Source organism: Pseudorca crassidens, chromosome 1 (genome assembly GCF_039906515.1).
Source record: "Pseudorca crassidens isolate mPseCra1 chromosome 1, mPseCra1.hap1, whole genome shotgun sequence".
Taxonomy (NCBI): Eukaryota; Metazoa; Chordata; class Mammalia; order Artiodactyla; family Delphinidae; genus Pseudorca; species Pseudorca crassidens.
Genome location: NC_090296.1, coordinates 182,408,788 through 182,428,994, shown reverse-complemented (window position 1 = coordinate 182,428,994; position 20,207 = coordinate 182,408,788). Strand labels below are relative to the sequence as shown.

The following is a 20,207-nucleotide window of genomic DNA, read 5'->3' as shown; positions in this document are numbered from 1 at the left end:
ATGGTTCATTATTTTTATGAGTTAATGAAGACTTTCTTACTTTAATAATTAAGTGCCCAAATAACCTCTCTATATTGATATGTTTGCTTTTCATTATTAATGAAGTTATAATATTTCTTTTAGAAAAACACACAGATTCAAAGTGACCTCCAAGTGTTGTCAGAGGAGAAACTGATGCTGGAAAATGAACTACAAAAGTTGAAGAGTACAGAGGTTAGTTAATTTTAGTGTCTGAAAATGGCATACATACCAATATTACTAATTGGTAGCAGCTGTGCTTTAAAAAAATAAGATAATGCTATATTCTAAATTACCATATATTTTAAAAAATTTATTTATTTTATATTTAATTTTGGCTGCATTGGGTCTTTGTTACTGCACGCAGGCTTTCTCTAGTTCCAGCGAGTGGGGACTATTAGTTGTGGTGTGCAGGCTTCTCATTGTGGTGGCTTCTCTTGTTGCAGAGCACGGGCTCTAGGTATGTGGGCTTCAATAGTTGTGGCACGCAGGCTCAGTAGTTGTGGCTTGTAGGCTCTAGAGCGCAGGCTCAGTAGTTGTGGCACACGGGCTTAGTTGCTCTGTGGCATGTGGGATCTTCCCGGACCAGGGCTCGAATCCGTGTCCCCTGCATTGGCAGGCAGATTCTTAACCACTGTGCCACCAGGGAAGTCCTAAATTACCATATTAGCTATCAAAACTGAAAGGATGCTATGAAAAGCAGACATAAAATTGAAACATTCTGAAAGGTATGTCTAAGCCAAATATTTAACTTTATTAAAATATCAATAAATTAGGTTTACAAATATATTTTAAATGCATTTTATTGTATTCTTTGCAACTGTGTAATGTGTGTGTCCCAGTTCACTCTTACTACATAGAGTGAATAGAAATACCAAGGATAGAATTTGTTTCCTTTTTTTCCCCTCCTCCTCTGCCGTTTTTATATAGCTTATAAATTTCAAACTATACACAATGAAGTCAAATGGTGGATTAGAAGCAAATTTTTAACTATGTAAAAATATAAGATGTATGTTTTGACACAAAATTAACATAGAATGAAGAAAAATACTCTTGAATCTACTAATGTTGGTAACTTGGTATTTCCTCCTTAGTAGAGGAGGAAGCAGAAGTAGTACCAGATTTGCTACTTAATCAGTTAGAGAAGCAGTGATCCTACATAAGTGTCAAATGTAAGACCAGGGCTGTCACATAAGTTGAATTAGGAATAGCTTCATCTAGGTATAGGTCCCAGTGGGAATAAAAATAAAAAAAATTAAAATAAAGCAGTAAATTGTCATAGTAAATGATTGAATAGTCTGGCCAAGTGTAAGGATTCAACACTTAATCATGCACTGTTAGATCCACATTCAAAATCTTTGGAGCTTTGTACATGACTTGAAAATGTTGCAGCAGTTTCTGGTTTTACTTTCTTATACTGTTTCTTTAAATTTTGTATGAGAAAACCTAAAGAAGTATGGAAGTGTGAATGAGAAATGTGGAAGGAGCATTACTGCATATACAGTAGCAATATTATATCCACACAAAGGTGGTGACCAAGAGATCTGAGAGATAGCCTGTTTTCAGAGAAGGGGATGGTAGGAAGAGAATAATGGCTAACAGAATTATGTTAAAGTCAGGATTTCTAATAACAACTATATCAATTTTCTTCCAGAGTGAGCTTTCTTTACTAACTGATATTATCTCTTAATAATTTTATTTTCATAGGCAACCAACTTTAGTAATCAAGAACCATGTCTGCCAGATGTTAATGTGTGTCAGTTAAGGGTTTTATTTTACTTTTTGTAAGCAGGAGAAACTGACACTATTTAAAGCAAGAAATGTATTGGATGGCTAGTAGGGTAACTCAAAGAATTGAGGGAAAATTGAACAACATGTTTGGTGAGAGAACCAGGACAACTCTTAGAGTTAAAATAACAGAAATTCATGGATAGCCACTACTTCCGTCCTTTCAGGGAAATTTTAGAGAGGGAGTTTATGACTGTTTTCTTCCCATCCCTTTGGATACGGGTTCTGGAATTACTAAGCTCTACTACTTCCCTTCTACAATGTCAATTTTTAGATGATTGTATCTTACTGGTCTTGCCTGGGGTCAGATGTCACCAAGACAGTTTGAGATGAGGGAGTTGAAGAACACTTCTAAATCTGGTGCTGTTTCTTAACAGAATGGAAAAAGGATACTGGGCACAAATAGCTGGTGTCCACTGTACTTGGTAATGTTTCCCTAATTAATATCTTAGCCATTTACTTATTTCAGGTGTCAGAAAAGTTTAATGTAAAGGCCAAGTATTTTAGGTTTTGTAGAGCATAGGGTCTATGTTGCAACTACTCAAGTCTGCTGCTGTGATATGAAAATAGCCACAGAAAATACATAACTGAATGACCATGGCTGTGTTACAATAAAATATTATTTACAAAACAGGCAGCAGGGCAGATTTGGCCTATACTTTGCTGACTCCTTATTTTTTCTTTTTTGAATTTTACCTTATTTTTTTAAATACAGCAGGTTCTTATTAGTTATTTTATGCATATTAGTCTATATATGTCAATCCCAATCTCCCAGTTCATCCCACCACCACCACCACCACCCCACCCCCCCGCTTTCCGCCCTTGGTGTCCATACGTTTGTTCTCTACATCTGTGTCTCTATTTCTGCCTTGCAAACAGATTCATCTGTACCATTCTTCTAGATTCCACATATGTGCATTAATATATGATATTTGTTTTTCCCTTTTTGACTTAGTTCACTCTGTATGACAGTCTCTAGGTCCATCCACCTCACTACAAATGACCCAATTTCGTTCCTTTTTATGGCTGAGTAATATTCCATTGTATATATGTACCATATCTTCTTTATCCATTCATCTGTCAGTGGGCATTTAGGTTGCTTCCATGACCTGGCTATTGTAAATAGTGTTGCAATGAACACTGGGGTGTAAGTGTGTTTTTGAATTATGGTTTTCTCAGGGTATATGCCCAGTAGTGGGATTGCTGGATCATATGGTAATTTTATTTTTAGTTTTTTAAGGAACCTCCATATTGTTCTCCGTAGTGGCTGTATCAGTTTGCATTGCCACCAACAGTGCAAGAGGGTTCCCTTTTCTCCATACCCTCTCTAGCATTTGTTGTTTGTAGATTTTCTCATGATGCCCATTCTAATTGGTGTGAGGTGATACCTCATTGTAGTTTTGATTTGCATTTCTCTAATAATTAGTGATGTTGAACAGCTTTTCCTGTGCCTCTTGGCCATCTGTCTTAGACATGTCTTCTCTGGAGAAACGTCTATTTAGGTCTTCGGCCCATTCTTGGATTGGGTCGTTTGTTTTTTTAATATTGAGCTGCATGAGCTGCTTGTATATTTTGGACATTAATCCTTTGTTGGTTCATTTGCAAATATTTTCTCCCATTTTGAGGGTTGTCTTCTCGTCTTGTTTATAGTTTCCTTTGCTGTGCAAAAGCTTTTAAGTTTCATTAGGTCCCATTTGTTTATTTTTGTTTTTATTTCCATTACTCTAGGGGGTGGGTCAAAAAAGATCTTGCAGTAATTTATGTCAAAGAGTGTTCTTCCTATGTTTTCCTCCAGGAGTTTTATAGTGTCTGGTCTTATATTTAGGTCTTTAATCCATTTTGAGTTTATTTTTGTGTATGGTGTTAGGGAGGGTTCTAATTTCATTCTTTTACATGTAACTCTCCAGTTTTCCCAGCACCACTTATTGAAGAGACTGTCTTTTCTCCACTGTATATCCTTGCCTCCTTTGTCACAGATAAGTTGACCATAGGTGCATGGGTTTATCTCTGGGCTTTCTATCCTGTGCCATTGATCTGTATTTCTGTTTTTGTGCCAGTGCCATATTGTCTTGATTACTGTAGCTTTGTAGTGTAGTCTGAAGTCAAGGAGTCTGATTCCTCTAGCTCCGTTTTTTTCCCTCAAGATTGCTTTGGCTATTCGGGGTCTTTTGTGTCTCCATACAAATTTTAAGATTTTTTGTTCTAGTTTTCGAAAAGATGCCACTGGTAATTTGATAGGAATTGCATTGAATCTGTAGACTGCTTTGGGTAGTATAGTCATTTTCACAAAGTTGATTCTTCCAATCCAAGAACAAGGTATATCTCTCCATCTGTTTATGTCATCTTTGATTTCTTTCATCAGTGTCTTACAGTTTTCTGAGTACAGGTCTTTTACCTCCTTAGGTAAGTTTATTCCTAAGTATTTTAGTATTTTTGTTGCAGTGGTGATGGGATTGTTTCCTTAATTTTTCTTTCTGATCTTTCATTGTTAGTGTATAGGAATGCAAGAGATTTCTGTGCATTAATTTTGTATCCTGCAGCTTTACCAAATTCATTGATTAGCTCTAGTAGCTTTCTGGTGGCATCTTTAGGATTCTCTATGTATAGTATCATGTCATCTGCAAACAATGACAGTTTTACTTCTTCTTTTCCAATTTGGATTCCTTTTATTTCTTTATCTTCTCTGATTGCCATGGCTAGGGCTTCCAAAACTATGTTGAATAATAGTGGTGAGAGTGGACATCCTATGGATTTTATTCTTCAATTTGTTAATATGGTGTATCACACTGATTGATTTGCATATACTGAGGAATCCTTGTATCCCTGGGATAAATCCCCCTGATCATGGTGTATGATCCTTTTAATGTGTTGTTGGATTCTGTTTGCTAGTATTTTGTTGAGGATTTTTGCATCTGTATTCATCAGTAATATTGGTCTGTAATTTTCTTTTCTTGTAGTATCTTTGTCTGGTTTTGATATCAGGGTGATGGTGGCCTCGTAGAATGAGTTTGGGAATGTTCCTTCCTCTTCAATTTTTTGGAAGAGTTTGATAAGGATGGATGTTAGCTCTTCTCTAAAGAGAACTCACCTGTGAAGCCATCTGGTCCTGGACTTTTGTTTGTTGGAAGATTTTTAATCACAGTTTCAATTTCATTACTTGTGATTGGTCTGTTCATATTTTCTGTTTCTTCCTGGTTCAGTCTTGGAAGGTTATGCCTTCTAAGAATTTGTCCATTTCTTCCAGGTCTTCCATTTTATTGGCATAGAGTTGTTCATAGTAGTGTCTCATGAAGCTTTGTATTTCTGCGGTGTCCTTCTTTTTCATTCTAATTTTATTGATTTGAGTCCTCTCCCTCTTTTTCTTGATGAGTCTGGCTAAAGGTTTATCAATTTTGTTTATCTTCTCAAAGAACCAGCTTTTAGTTTATTGATGTTTGCTATTGTTTTCCTTGTTTCTGTTTCATTTACTTCTGCTCTGATCTTTATGGTTTCTTTCCTTCTACAGACGTTGGGTTTTGTTTGTTCTTCTTTCTCTAGTTGCTTTAGATGTAAGGTTAGATTGTTTATTTGAGATTTTTCTTGTCTCTTGAGGTAGGATTGTATAGCTATGAACTTCCCTCTTAAGAACTGCTTTTGCTGTATCCCTTAGGTTTTAGGTCATCGTGTTTTTCTTGTCATTTGTCTCTAGGTACTTTTTGACTTCCTCTTTGATTTCTTCAGTGATCTCTTGGTTATTTAGTAACGTATTGTTTAGCCTCCATGTGTTGGTGTTTTTTACATTTTTTCCCCTGTAATTGATTTCTAATCTCAAAGCGTTGTGGTCGGAAAAGATGCTTGATACGATTTCAATTTTCTTTAATTTACCGAGGCTTGATTTGTGACCAAAGATGTGATCTGTCCTGGAGAGTGTTCCATGTGCATTTGAGAAGAAAGTGTAATGTGTTGTTTTCAGATGGAATGTCCTATAAATATCAATTAAATTTGTCTGGTCTATTGTGTCATTTAAAGCTTGTGTTTCCTTATTCATTTTCTGTCTGGGTGATCTGTCCATTGGTGCAAGTGAGGTGTTAAATTCCCCCACTATTACTATGTTACTGTCAGTTTCCTCTTGTATAGCTGTTAGCATTTGCCTTAAGTATTGAGGTGCTCTTATGTTGGGTGCATATATTATATTTATAATTGTTATATCTCCTTCTTGCATTGATCCCTTGATCATTCTGTAGTGTCCTTCCTTGTGTCTTGTAATATTGTTTATTTTAAAGTCTAGTTTTCTGATATGAGTATTGCTACTCCAGCTTTCTTTTGATTTCCAGTTTGATTTCCATTTGCATGGAATATCTTTTTCCGTCCCCTCACTTTCAGTCTGTATGTGCCCCTAGGTCTGAAGTGGGTCTCTTGTAGACAGCATATAGATGGGTCTTGTTTTTGTATCCATTCAGCAAGCCTGTGTCTTTTGGTTGGAGCATTTAATCCATTCACATTTAAGATAATTATCGACATGTATGTTCCTCTTACCATTTTCTTAATTGTTTTGGGTTTGTTTTTTTACGTCCTTTTCTTCTCTTGTGTTTCCCACTTAGAGAAATTCCTTTAGCATTTGTTGTAGAGCTGGTTTGGTGGTGCTGAATTCTCTTAGCTTTTGCTTGTCTGCAAAGCTTTTGAGTTCTCCATCGAATCTGAATAAGATCCTTGCCGGGTAGAGTAATCTTGGTTCTTCCATTTTATTACTTTAAATATATTGTGCCACTCCGTACTGACTTGTAGAGTTTATTCTGAGAAATCAGCTGTTAACCGTACGCGAGTTCCCTTCTATGTTATTTGTCGTTTTTCCCTTGTTGCTTTTAATAATTTTTCTTTGTCTTTAATTTTTGCCAATTTGATTACTATGTGTCTCGGTGTGTTTCTCCTTGGATTTATCCTGCCTGGGACTTTCTGCGCTTCCTGGGCTTGGGTGGCTATTTCTTTTCCCATGTTAGGGAAGTTTTCAAATATAATCTCTTCAAATATTTTCTCAGGTCCTTTCTCTCTCTCTTCTCCTTCTGGGACCCCTATAATGTGAATGTTGGTGTGTTTAATGTTGTCACAGAGATCTCTTAGGCTGTCTTCATTTCTTATCATTCTTTTTTCTTTTGTCTGTTTCATGGCAGTGAATTCCACCATTCTGTCTTCTAGGTCACTTATCCATTCTTCTGCCTAAGTTATTTTGCTATTGATGCCTTCTAGTGTGTTTTTCATTTCAGTTATTGTATTGTTCATCTCTGTTCTTTAATTCTTCTGTGTGTTTGTTCTTTATTTCTTCTAGGCCTTTGTTAAACATTTCTTGCATCTTCTCGATCTTTGCCTCCATTCTTTTTCCGAGGTCCTGGATCGTCTTCACTATCATTATTATGAATTCTGTTTTCTGGAAGGTTGCCTATCTCCACTTCATTTAGTTGTTTTTCTTGGGTTTTGTCTTATTCCTTCATCTGGTACATAGTCCTCTGCGTTTTCATTTTGTCTGTCTTTCTGTGGATGTGGTTTTTGTTCCACAGGCTGCAGGAATGTAGTTCTTGCTTCTGCTGTCTACCCTCTGGTGGATGAGGCTATCTAAGAGACTTGTGCAAGCTTCCTAATGGGAGGGACTCCTGCCAATATTTTTATGGCATCTTCATCATTACACAGGGCAAAGGCTGGGAAAATAACAGGAGAGCTGAGACTGTACCTGCAGCTCCCCTTGGCTCTGCAGAGTGCCAACCACAGTTACATTAGCCTGACTCCTTATTTATTCCACTTCTGCCATCACCTGGCTTTCTACTATAGCTTCCTAAATAGGAGCTCCTAGATATATATATTTTGGTATGCTATTGCTAGAAAATATTACTGCATAAAAAGATTTGTTTCTGTTCTTTCCATTCTGTTCTATTGGTGTTGTGTATTCCTACACCAATGACTGAGATCTTTAATGATTATATATTTATAGTAAGTCCTGGTATTTTGTGGGCAAGTTAACCCACCTTGTAATATATGAGAATTTATTTGTTTTTGGTCTTTGCACTTTCTTGTAAATTTTAGAGTTAATTTGTCAAATTCTACTATTGCACTCAAGCTGTACATCAAATTTGAGAGATTTACATATAGGATATCAAGATACATCTTTTTGTTTACAAACATTAAATGTCACAATTTTGGAAAGTTTTGTAATGCTTACAATCAGTGTTTATGATTTTCTTCATAAAGCTCTTATTCATTTTTGTTAGGTTAATCTTAGGTACTTTGTATTTTTATGCTATGTTATTTGTATCTTACAAAATATTTTAAAGCTATTGCTAGAGAAATGTAACAAATTTTTGTATATTGAATTTTCCATCTACAAACCTAGCTACACTATCATAATGGTTAGATTTTTATTTCCTACTTTCATAATTGAAGTATCTGTAAATGATTGCCTAAATTTTCTTGCTTTCCAACTTGTAATACTTTCTTCTTCTTGCCTTGCTACACTGGAAAAGACCTCTAGAATAATACTGAATAGACAGTATGAAAGCAGGCATTTTGTTTTGTTTTGTTCCTGATATTAAGGGGAATGTTTTCTTGTTTCTTGTGATTAGTCAGCCTGCCTTTCTGTCTCTCTTTCTCTTTCAAAACCATGTATCAGGTTAAAGGATGTTTCCTCTTCCCATAATATATTTTCATGAATATTTTTTTTTATGCTTCCTAAAATTCTTCCAGCCTCTGCCACTATTGCCTTATTTCAAAGCCATTTCCATAGTTTTAGTTATGTGTTGCAACAGCACCCTACTTTCAGGTAGCAAAATCTGTATTACTTTTTAATTTGCTGCTCAGTGGGTTGCTTTATTGGCTGCTTTAGGGTTTACAGTCTTGTTTTTAACTTACTGTAGTTTCTATTCAAATGACATCGAATCACTTCATATATAAGAGTCTTGAAACATACTTTCATTTGTCCCTTTCTGGCCTTTGTGCAATTGTTTTTATACATTTTACTGCACAACACATTGTTATTAATTTTGCTGTAAAATATTACCTTTTATAGAGATTTAAATAACAGGAAAACAGTCTTTATATTTACCCACATAATTATCATTTGTGGTATTCTTCTTTGTGTATTTTCTTATTCCTATCTGGTATCATTTTTCTTCTCCTTGAAGGATTCTTTATTTTTTTTATTGTGCAGGGCTGCTGCTGCTGAATTCTTTCACCTCTTTGATTTCCAGACCAAAAAAAATTTCTTTTGCCATCAGTTTTGAAAGATATTTTTCCTGGATAAAGAATTCTAGGTTGAGTGGTTTAAAGATATTGCTCCTTTGTCTTCAGGCTTGCATTATTTCTTACAAGAAATCTGTTTTCTTGTTTATTCTTGTGTGTATTCTGCTTTTCTCCGCTGTCTGCTTTTAAGATTTTCTTTTTATTGCTGCTTTTAAGTAATTTGATTATGATGTATTTTGGGGGTTAGTTTTCCTTGTACTGTTGTGGATTTGTGGATATACAGTTTTCATCAAAGTTGAAAAAAATTGGCCATTATTTCTTCAAATAGTTATTCTCTTTTCCCACCCCTTCTCTCCATGAATTCCAACTGTAAGTATATTAATCCACTTGAAGTTGTCCCACAACTCACTGATGATCTGTTCGTTATTTTTTAGTCTTTTTTCCCTTTCGTTATTTTAGTATGTTTTGATTGCCAGTATATTAGATTTTTCTTAGTAGGAAATATGTACCAAAACTCGTGTTTAAACTGGAAAATTATTTGGCAACCTTAACAATTCTCATTAAAAATGTTATTATTATACTTATTTTCTATATTTTATAGGAATTGTTACACTTGGGGTTTAACTTGTGAGAACTTTGCTACAGTGAATTTGGTATCTGTTGGAGGTTGTGGTCTGAAATAGGAAATGATCTCCCAATACCTAGTAGTGTCTATTATTAAGCTCATCTAAAAGTTTCAATACTCTAATTGTCAAATTTTTTCTATACTTCCTTGTAGAAAATAATCCACTACTACATAGTAGTTCAAGAATACTTTAAAACCTGTGGTCAATTCTGCTCTAATATTTGTTTTGAAATGCAGATTTGTTACAACATGACAGAACAGTTTGAGCATAATGTGAATTTTACATTTGCTTATGCACAAATTCATCTGAAAATAGTACTAGGTGAATGTAGAAAAACAGCTTCTACAAGCTTCTTCGGTTTACCATGTGTATTGTGTACCACACCAGTCCACATATGGTGTTAAAACTTTTCATCCAATTTCAGATAGCCTTCCTTTGCATACTGCATAATAACTCACAAGTTGAAATCTGTTTGATGCTCATTTCCAAAAACAAGCTTCATGTCTTATTCAAGATAAAGAGCTATGTTTCTCGTAGTATGTATTTCTTAATCATTTAACTGTATAAAACTGGATTAATGTTCTTAAGTTTTTATTTTTTTTAATGTATCATCGACAGTTTTTTTGCGTTCTGTGCACCTTACCCCATTTTCCTCATATATCCTGCAGTTTTTATCATATGATTTTTCACAGTGAGGTGATTTTCAGGATGTTGTATGCAATGTTATAGCAGAACTGACTGTAATTTGTCAAGGAATTTAATTGTTTGATATGTATTTGCAACTTACATTCTGTAAAGCACTATAACAAACATTCAGCCTATATCATTAATTTTGTTTTGCTTTTATTCAGATAATTTCCCTTGAAACATAGTATAGTGATTCTCAAAGTAAAATGGCAATCTTAGTAATGTGTATTATCATGTATTTACCTTTAATTTATGGTCTCCTTAACTGTTTATTTCTGGCTTATATAAAACTACATAGAAACCAAAGGCTACAAGTGAGCGACAAAAGAAAACTATGAAAATGGAGAAGAAAAAAGACGAAGGAATATCTGAAGATTTAGAAGAGTAAGACATAAAGATACTTGTTAATATTTTTTACTTATAAACTTATATTTTCATTTTATACAATTTAGGGTCATATAAATATAACTTATTAACAGGTTTCTAAAAAAGCATAGCATTAGCAAATATATAGTTTTATAAGCAGACCAGGATATGATTATGGGAGAAAGCTGAGAAGTGAAGAGCAAAGAACTAAAAATGGGTTAGAGTAGAATAAATCACAAGATATTCAGGAATAGGTAAACAATTAAATACAAATAATTTTAGGGAAAAAAGGATTTACAGTGTTTTCTTGATGGTTTCGCTAATGATTTGTAATTTGTATGTTAATCCCTCTCCCCATTCTGGGCTCTTCCTTTTTACTGTACTTCTTGGTTGTCTTATTTTATTAAAAAAAGTATCTGTTTTTAATGTATATGAGTTATTGTAAAGTGGCCTTACCAAGAGAATATTTTCTTTACTAATATAATTTATGCAGTTGGAATTTGCTTGATCAAACCCTCATATAAATATATAGCTTATTAACAAAACTATGAATTCAAACTTTATAGAGTTCCACAAATTCTGAAAAGAAATTCATCAGACAAATGGCCTTTTCTTGAGAAAAGAAAAGATGACCAGAGAAGAAAAAATGACCAATGTACTTTGGAAATCCTTTTCCCATCTCAATGTACCATATTTTAATCATACCAACGAGATGTCAGTTTGAGAAATGTTATTCAATTATTTATCATTTAACCTTTATGGATTTTATGGCTTTTAAAAATATGAATTTCTTATGAAATTTTACTTTCTTTTTTATTCAAGTATAATTGGCTTATTAGTTACAGGTATATGACACAGTAATTTGATATTTTAATACATTACAAATTGATCACCATGATAAGTCTGTCACCACACGAAGTTATTATGATGTTAATGACTATATTCCCTATGCTATACATTACATCCCATAACTTATTGATTTTATAACTGGCATTTTGTATTTCTTTATCTCCCTTACCTATTTTAATTATTCCCCTTCCCTCCTCCCCTCTGGAAACCACCAGTTTGTTCTCTGTACCTATGAGTTTGCTTCTGTTTTGCTATGTTTGTTCATTTGTTTTTTAGATTCCATATATAAGTGAAATCATACAGTATTTGTCTCTTTGTCTGACAATCCATGTTGTCACAGATGGCAAGATTTCATTCTTTTTGTTGGTTGAGTTATATTAAATCATATATATGGTATCTATGTCTATATCTGTATATCTATATCTGTATATACACACATCTTCTTTATCCATTCATCTATTGATGGGTACTTAGTTTACTTCCATATCTTGGCATTTATAAATAATGATCAATGAACATAGGGGTGCATGTATTTTTTGGGGATAGTGTTTTTGTTTTCTTTGAAAAAATACCCAGAAATGGACTTGATGGATCATATGGTAGTATTATTTTTAATTGTTTGAAGAACTCCCATACTTTTTTTTATAGTGACTGCACCAATTTACATTTCCACCAACAAAGCACCAAGGGTTCCTTTTTCTCCACATCCTTGCAGCACTTGTTATTTGTTGTCTTTTTGCTAATAGCCATCCTGACAGGTGTAAGGTGATATCTCATTGAGGGTTTTTTTTTCTTTCTTTTTTTTTTTTTTTTTTGTGGTACACAGGCCTCTCACTGTTGTGGCCTCTCCCGTTGCGGAGCACAGGCTCCGGACGCGCAGGCTCAGCGGCCATGGCTCACGGGCCCAGCCGCTCCACGGCATGTGGGATCTTCCCGGACCGGGGCACTAACCCATGTCCCCTGTATCGGCAGGCGGACTCTCAACCACTGCGCCACCAGGGAAGCCCCTCATTGAGGTTTTAAATTGTATTTCCCTGGTGATTAGTAATGTTGAGCATCTTTTCATGCACCTGTTGGCCATCTAGACCCCTTGTTTGGAAAAATGTCTATTCAGGTTCTCTGCCATTTTAAAATCAGATTTTTTGGTTTTTTTGATGTTAAGTTGTAGGAGTTCTTTGTATTTGGATATTAACTCTTTATCACATGTATCATTTGGGAATATCTTTTCCCATATAGTAGGCTGACTCTTCATTCTGTTGATAGTTTGCTTTGCTGTGCAAAAGCTTTTTTCAGTTTGATGTAGTTCCATTTGTTTATTTTTCCTTTTGTTTCTCTTGCCTGAGGAGACATATACCAAAAATATGGCTAACACCAATGTTAAAGAGTGTACCACTTATGTTACCTTCTAGGAGTTTTATGGTTGCAGGCCTTATAGTTAAGTCTTTAATCCACTTTGAGTTTACTTTTGTATATGGTGTGAGAATGTAGTCCAGTTTGATTCTTCTACAATACATGTAGCTGTTCAGTTTTCCCAACATCATTAATTGAAGAGGCTGCCTTTTTCCCATTGTATATTCTTGCCTCCATTGTCTTAGATTCATTGACCATATATGTATGAATTTATTTCTGGGCTCTCTACTCTGTTTCATTGAACTGTGTGTCTGTTTTTGTCCAGTGCTATACTGTTTTGATTACTGTATCTTTGTAGTATAGGTTGAAATCAGGGCACATGCTACCTCCAGCTCTGTTCTTTCTCAAGATTGTTTTGGCTATTTGGGGTCTTTTTGTGTTACCATAGAAATTTTAGAATTATTTGTTCTAGTTCTGTGAAAAATGCCATTGGTATTTTTATAGAGATTGTACTGAGTCTGTAGACTTCTTTTGGTAGTATGTCATTTTAACAATGTTAATTCTTCCACTCCATAAGCATAGAAAATTTTTCCATTTGTTAATGTTATTTTTAATTTCTTTTATCACTTTCTTACAGGTTTCCAGGTTCAGGTCTTTTACCTCCTCAGTTAGATTTATCCCTAAGTACTTTATTCTTTTTGATACAATTATGAGTGGAATTGTTTTCTTAATTTCTTTTTCTTATAGTTTGTTGTTAGTGTGTGAAACCCAAGAGATTTCTGTATATTAATTTTGTATCCTGCAACTTTACTGAGTTCACTTATTGTTTCTAATAGTCTTTTTTGGTAGCATCTTTAGAATTTTGTAAATGTAGTATTATGTCATGTGCAAACAATGACAGTTTTATTTTTTCTTTTCCAATTTGAATTCCTTTTATATCTTTGTCTTGTCTGATTGCTGTGGCTAGGACTTCAGTTTCAACATTATGTTGAATAAAGGTGATGGGCATCCTTGTCTTATTCTTGATGTTAGAGGAAATGTTTTCAGCTTTTTCTTGTAGAATATGATGTTGGCTTTGGGTTTTTCATATAGTACCTTTATTATGTTGAGGTATGTTCCCTCTGTATCTACTTTGTTGAGAGTTTTTCTCATAAATGGATTTTGAACTTTGTCAAAAGCTTTTTCTGCATCTATGAAGATGATCATATGATATTTATTCTTTGTTTTGTTAACATGGTTTATTATGTTAGTTGATTTTTGGATGTCAAATTATCCTTGCAACCATAGTTAGAATCCCACTTGATCATGGTGTATGATCCTTTTAATGTATTGTTGAATTTGGTTTGCTAATATTTTGTTGAGGATTTTTGCATCTATATTTATCAGTGATATTGATTTGTAACTTTCCTTTTTTGTGGTGTCTCTATCTGGTTTTCATATCAGGGTGATGCTTGTCTCATAGAATGAGTTCAGAGTGTTCCCTCCTCTTTAAATTTTTTGAATAGTTAGAGAAGGGTAAGTGTTAACTCTTTCTTAATGGTTGTTAGAACTCACCTTTGAATTGATCTGGTCATGGACTTTGGTTCATTGGGAGGTTTTTGATTACTGATTCAATTTCATTTCTGGTAATCACTCTGTTCATATTTTCTGTTTCTTCCTGATTCAGTCTTGGGAAGTTGTACATTTCTAGGAATTTATCCATTTTTTTCTAGGTTGTCCATTTATTGTGTATAATTGTTTGTACTAATTTCTTACGTATTTCTGTGGTGTCAGTTGTAATTTCTCTTTCATTTTTTATTTTATTTATTTGGGACCGCTCTTTCTTTTTTTCTTGTTTAATCTGGATAAAGTTTTGTCAGTTTTGTTTAACTTTTCAAAACCAGCTCATAGTTTCCTTGACCTCTTTTATTTTTTCTTTTAGTCTTTATTTGATTTATTTTTGTTCCGATCTGTACTATTTATTTCCTTTTACTAATTTTGGGCTTTATTTGTTCTTCTCTTTCTACTTCCTTTAGGTGTAAGGTGAGATTGTTTATTTGAGATTTTGTGTGTTTGTTTCCTGAGGTAGGGTGCCAGATCCTGCCTCATGTGGTGGTTGCTGGCCTGCTGGTGGGCAGGGCTGGGTACCCAGGCTGGGGGTCAGGGGCTCCTTGGGCTAGTATCAGCCTGCTGGTGAATGGGTAAGCCCCTGGTACTAATAGTCTAGAGGGAGGATTCCAAAATGGTGCTTGAGAGCACCTTGTCCTCATGGTAGAATGAGCTCCCCAAAATGGGTGCCGCCAGCGTTTGTGTCCCCAAGGGGAGTCCCAGTTGCCTCTGACCTCTCCAGGAGGCTCTCCAAAATCAGCAAATGGGTCTGACCCTGGCTCCTTTTAAATTACCACCACTACGCTGGGACTCAGCATGTTAGATTTTGCATGTCCCAGAAGAGTGGGATCTACGTTTCCTACAGCCCTCCTGCTCTCCAATATGCAAGCCCTGTTGGCCTTCAGAGGCCAACAGGGCTTGCATATTGTTCTTGGGGCTCATCTTCTCAGGTTGGACCCCTGGGGTAGGGAGTCTGATGTGGAGCTCAGACCACTCACTCCTTGGGGGAGAACAACTGCAATTGTGATTATCCTCCCATTTGTGGGTCACCTACCCAGGAATGTGGGTCTTCACTATACTGAGTCTTTACCCCTCCTATCCATCTCATTGTGGTTACTTCTTAATATCTTTACTTTTCTGGTAGTCTTCATGTCATTCTCATCAATAGTTGCTCTGTAAATAGTTGTAATTTTGGTGTGCCTGTGGGAGGAGGTAAATTTGGGGTCTTCCTACTCCATCATTTTGGGTGCACCTCTCAAAATTTCATTTCTTTAAAATGGTTTGAGTACTCATCAAGAAAGCAAAGTAGTCATGCAAATATCATAAAATATCATGATATATTTAAAAACATTTTTTTTTTTCAGGAAGAAGTCTGTAGTGAAAGAGCTTAAAGTAAAAGAAGATATGCCTCAAGTCCAGGTAACACAGAATCTCTCTCTGTGCATCTAAATGTGATTAATAAGGCTCTGATAATTGTATATATAGATGATATTAGTATGTATATGAATATAGGTGTGTATGTATGTGTGTTTGTGAGTGTATATGTGTACTAAATTTCTTCCTAAGATACTTCTTTCTTGTCAGTTGGCTTTTCTCAGCAAGTTTCGAAAACCAAATGGTAAATTTAGACACATTTACTGTCAAGGTTATGAAAATTACCATAGTTCACTCAATTATAGGCAGTATCATGGAGGAAAGACCATCATATTATGAGTCAGAGCAGACTTACTAGTTAAGTGACATTGGACAAGTCCCTTTAACCTACTTGAACTTCATATTTTTCATCACTAAAATGGGTAAAACAATAGCTTCCCTATCTATTTTAAGAAGGTATAAGAGATGCAAGAAGCAAATAGGAAAAATTTTCAGAGATTGTAAATATAGCCCACTCTTTTTTATGTGATCCAATGAAAAGAATACAAGTAACCCTTTGTTTCATCTTGTCTTTGGTAAACTTTCTTTTGCTACAAGTTAACTTCTTAACTATCAGAGCATCATGTCACCCATTTGGTCACTCTCATCCCATGAGTGGCTGGACTTAAGTGTCCTACAAGTATGTACCTGCATGATTCAAGAATCAAATAACATAAATTTGCAAAGAAAATGAGAGTACTGCTTGAAATACTGAGTATAAAATGAACAACTTTATGGTATTAGTTTTCTGTTTCTGCATAACAAGTTACATCACATTTTGCAGCTTAAAACAATTTAAATTGTCTCATAGTTTTGAATGGCTTAGGAGTCTGAGCATGGCTAATCTGTGCCTTATGCTCAAGGCCTCACCATACAGCAGTCAAGGCGTTGGCTAGGCTCTGCTTTTTTTGGTCACTTGGGGTCCTCTTCCAAGCTTAAGTAGATGTGGCAAATTTCAGTTCTGTGCAGTTGTAGGACTGGGGCATTTAGCCATGTGGCCTTCTCCATAAGCAGTTTACATTATAGCATCTCACTTCTTCTTTAAGGCCAGCAAAGAGTCTCTCTTTCTTGCTAAGACAGTCTCATGCAATATAATATGATCATGAGAGTGACACCTTATCACCTCAGCTATATAGTTGATCCTTGAACGACATGGAGTTTAGGAATGCCGTCCCCTCCCTCACAGTCGAAAATTTGCATACTGCTATCTCTGCCTCAAAAACAAAGGAATTGATAAATGACTCACCAAAGGGCAGGAAGGCAAAACAGCTAGGGTAGAGTCAGGACTCAAACCCTAGTTATTTTATTTTATTTTATTTTTTATTTTTTTTTGCGGTACGCGGGCCTCTCACTGTTGTGGCCTCTCCTGTCGTGGAGCACAGGTGGACTCTCAACCACTGCGCCACCAGGGAAGCCCCAAACCTTAGTTCTTTTGATTCCACATATTGTGATCTCTAATCGAACACACTTTTCCCTATACTTAGTTGATATAAAGATCTGTAAAATGAAAATATAGGTACAGTATTCATTGAAAAATATCCTTGTATAAGTAGACCCAGGCAGTTCAAACCCATGTTGTTCACAGGTCAAATACATAATACAGTCTAGTAAGTGGATTGGCATCTCATCACTGTGCAATATTCTCTTGGCTAAAAGCAAGTCACAGGTTGTATTCACACTAAAAGGAGTGGATTATACAGAGCATAACTTTAGGGATGGAGATCATGGAGGCCATTTTAGTATTCTGCCTACCATACCAGGTGATTTTATATAGAACAGCATTTTGTGTGTATTTTAAAAACATTTATTATAATTCCATTTTTTAATTAATATTGTAAGTCTTGAAACTAGTGTTTTAGTTCATTTGGGCCATGTCTTAGTCCCTTCAGACTGCTTTAACAAAATTTCAGGGATTGGGTAGCTTATAAACAACAGAAATTTATTTCTAACAGTTCTGGGGGCTAGATGTTCAAAATCAGAGTACCAGCATGATGGGGTGAGGGTCCTCTTCTGGCTTTCAGAATTCTTGTATTCTCATATGCAGAAGGAGAGCTTTCTCAGGCCCCTTTTATAAGGGCGTTAATCTCATTCATGAAGGCTCTGCCCTCATGACCTAATCACCTCCCAAAGGCTCTGCCTCCTAATATGATCACAGTGGGCATTAGGATTTCAACATAATGAATTTGGGGGCAGGACACAAACATTTGGACCATAGCAGGCTTCTATAACAAAATACTTTAGACTGGGTAGCTTAAATAACAAACATTTATTTCTCACAGTTCTGGAGGTAGGGAAGTCCAAAGATCAAGTCACCAGCAGATTTGGTGTCCAGTGAGAACCTGATTCCCGGTTCATAGATGGCCATATTCTTGCTGTGTCTTTACATGGCAGAAATGGCAGAGGAGCTCTCTAGAATCTCTTTTATAGGGTGCTAATTCCATTCATGAGAGTACCACCCTCATGACCTATTCATCTCCCAGTGGCTCCACCTCCAAATACCATTACATTAGGGATTAGATTTCAATATATGAATTTTGGGGGGCACAAGCATTCAATTTGTAGCAGATAGTGTCATTTAAATTTTTTTTTCTGAATTTAAAATAAAAATTTTCTGTGTGGGTATACTTTTTTCTGGAGAAGTTCTGTGGATATAATGAGAATTTTAAAGGAATTTGGGAATTTATCTCCCTCCTCCAAAACTTCATTATGAACTATCACTGATCTAGACCATTTTACAGAGACCAATAGAAGCTAAAATGTGACTTGCTTAGTTTAGAGAACAAATTGGTACTGAAATCTGAACTGCAAACATGGCTCTCTGAATCCTGCTTAGCATTTGCAATTACAGTCAGTCCTTGAACAACATGGGTTTGTGCTGTGAGGGGCCACTTATACATGGATTTTTTCCAATAAATATGTACTGTAGTACTACACAGTCTGTGGTTGGTTGAATCTGCAGGTGTGGAACCATGTATACAAAGGGCCAGCTGTAAATTTATATGTGGATTTTCTGTTGGGTGGGTTCCTGTAACCCCCATGTTTTTCAAGGGTCAGTTATAGGGAAAATGTATTCGGTTTTGCTTCCTCAGGCAGGCATGGGTATTAGAATCAGTTGGTATTATTATCTATCTGTCCAAGTAAGTATAATGTTTGTAAAATTTTTTAATAAGTCATGTAAAACTATATTTTAGTTTTTTTACATGACATAGTTTTTTTATTAGTTGTTCATTAGGGTATGGATTGGATTTTGCAGTCAGGGAGAACAACTAGAGAGTTTTTGCAATAATTTAACTCAGTGATAAACTAGTTAATTATAAGTTAAATGTATTAAGATAGAAATGTAAATAACATTTCTTATAATCCAAATTTTACTGTTGCCAAATGGAAAGATTTAATTTTATAAAAATATTAATCCCTTAAAATTAATAAATGTACTGCATTTCTAGTCAGAATTCAAAAAGGACTTTTTTAAAAGGGAGAAATGATTTGAAGATTATGTAAAATTTACCTGTAAAATTATCTAGGAGCCTTTTAAAAAATGGTAGTTCTTTGACCAGTTTCCAAATTCCTTTTGAGATTATTGGTGCATCTATTTTTGTAGTTTATATTTTCATATAAATTTATCTATTTCTAATGGTTTTTCAAGTGTACTGCTTGAATTTTACGTTATATTTTTTTTTTCTGTATCTCTATTTCTAACTTTCCATTTACAGAAGTATTTGTTGTTTTTTTTTCTTTCCTTTTAATCAGGTTTGTCAGGGGATTATAATTTTTATATAAAAATAGTTTTGGAGTTTCACTTAGCTATTTTACTGTTTTATTTCTTGTTGCTGTTACTGTTTGTTTTCTACTTAATTACTCTAACCTTTATTGTTATTAATTTCTTCTACCACTTTTTGTCTTTGGTTTATTTTTAGTTTCTTTTCAAATCTGTATTAGTTATATAGGTAGTTTATTTATTTTTACATTTGTTTAATTACAGTTAAACAATATTGAGGCGACACATTTTTCACTGAATACAACTTCATTTGTATTTTATAGGTGTTTGAGTTTTTCTTTGTTTCACAAAAATGTTTTTAGTTCATCTTTTCATTGTTGGTTTACCTTTTTATAGAATTAACATCAGAAAATAGTACATAGAAAGTCCATACTTTTTGAAAGTTTTAAAAGGTATGTTTTGTGGTCAAGTGCATATGTTTATTTCAGTTTTCTATTACTCTATAACAAAGTACACTAATATATAGAGGTCTACTACACCAATAGTTAATTATTTCTCATTGATTTTGGGGTTGGCTGGGCTTATCGGGATGATTCTTCTGC

General features: G+C 34.8%; 1 protein-coding gene across 27 annotated transcripts in view; it reads left to right on the top strand.

The window, feature by feature from the left end:
* Window positions 1-20,207, top strand: part of CCDC7 (coiled-coil domain containing 7) — a 331,505-nt gene that overhangs the window by 64,883 nt on the left and 246,415 nt on the right. For all 27 annotated transcript variants that reach the window (XM_067702677.1, XM_067702668.1, XM_067702526.1 and 24 more), the window contains 3 exons: window positions 124-213; window positions 10,621-10,706; window positions 15,839-15,893. In XM_067702677.1, coding sequence (XP_067558778.1) covers window positions 124-213; window positions 10,621-10,706; window positions 15,839-15,893 — 231 coding nt within the window. The remainder of the gene's footprint in view (window positions 1-123; window positions 214-10,620; window positions 10,707-15,838; window positions 15,894-20,207) is intronic.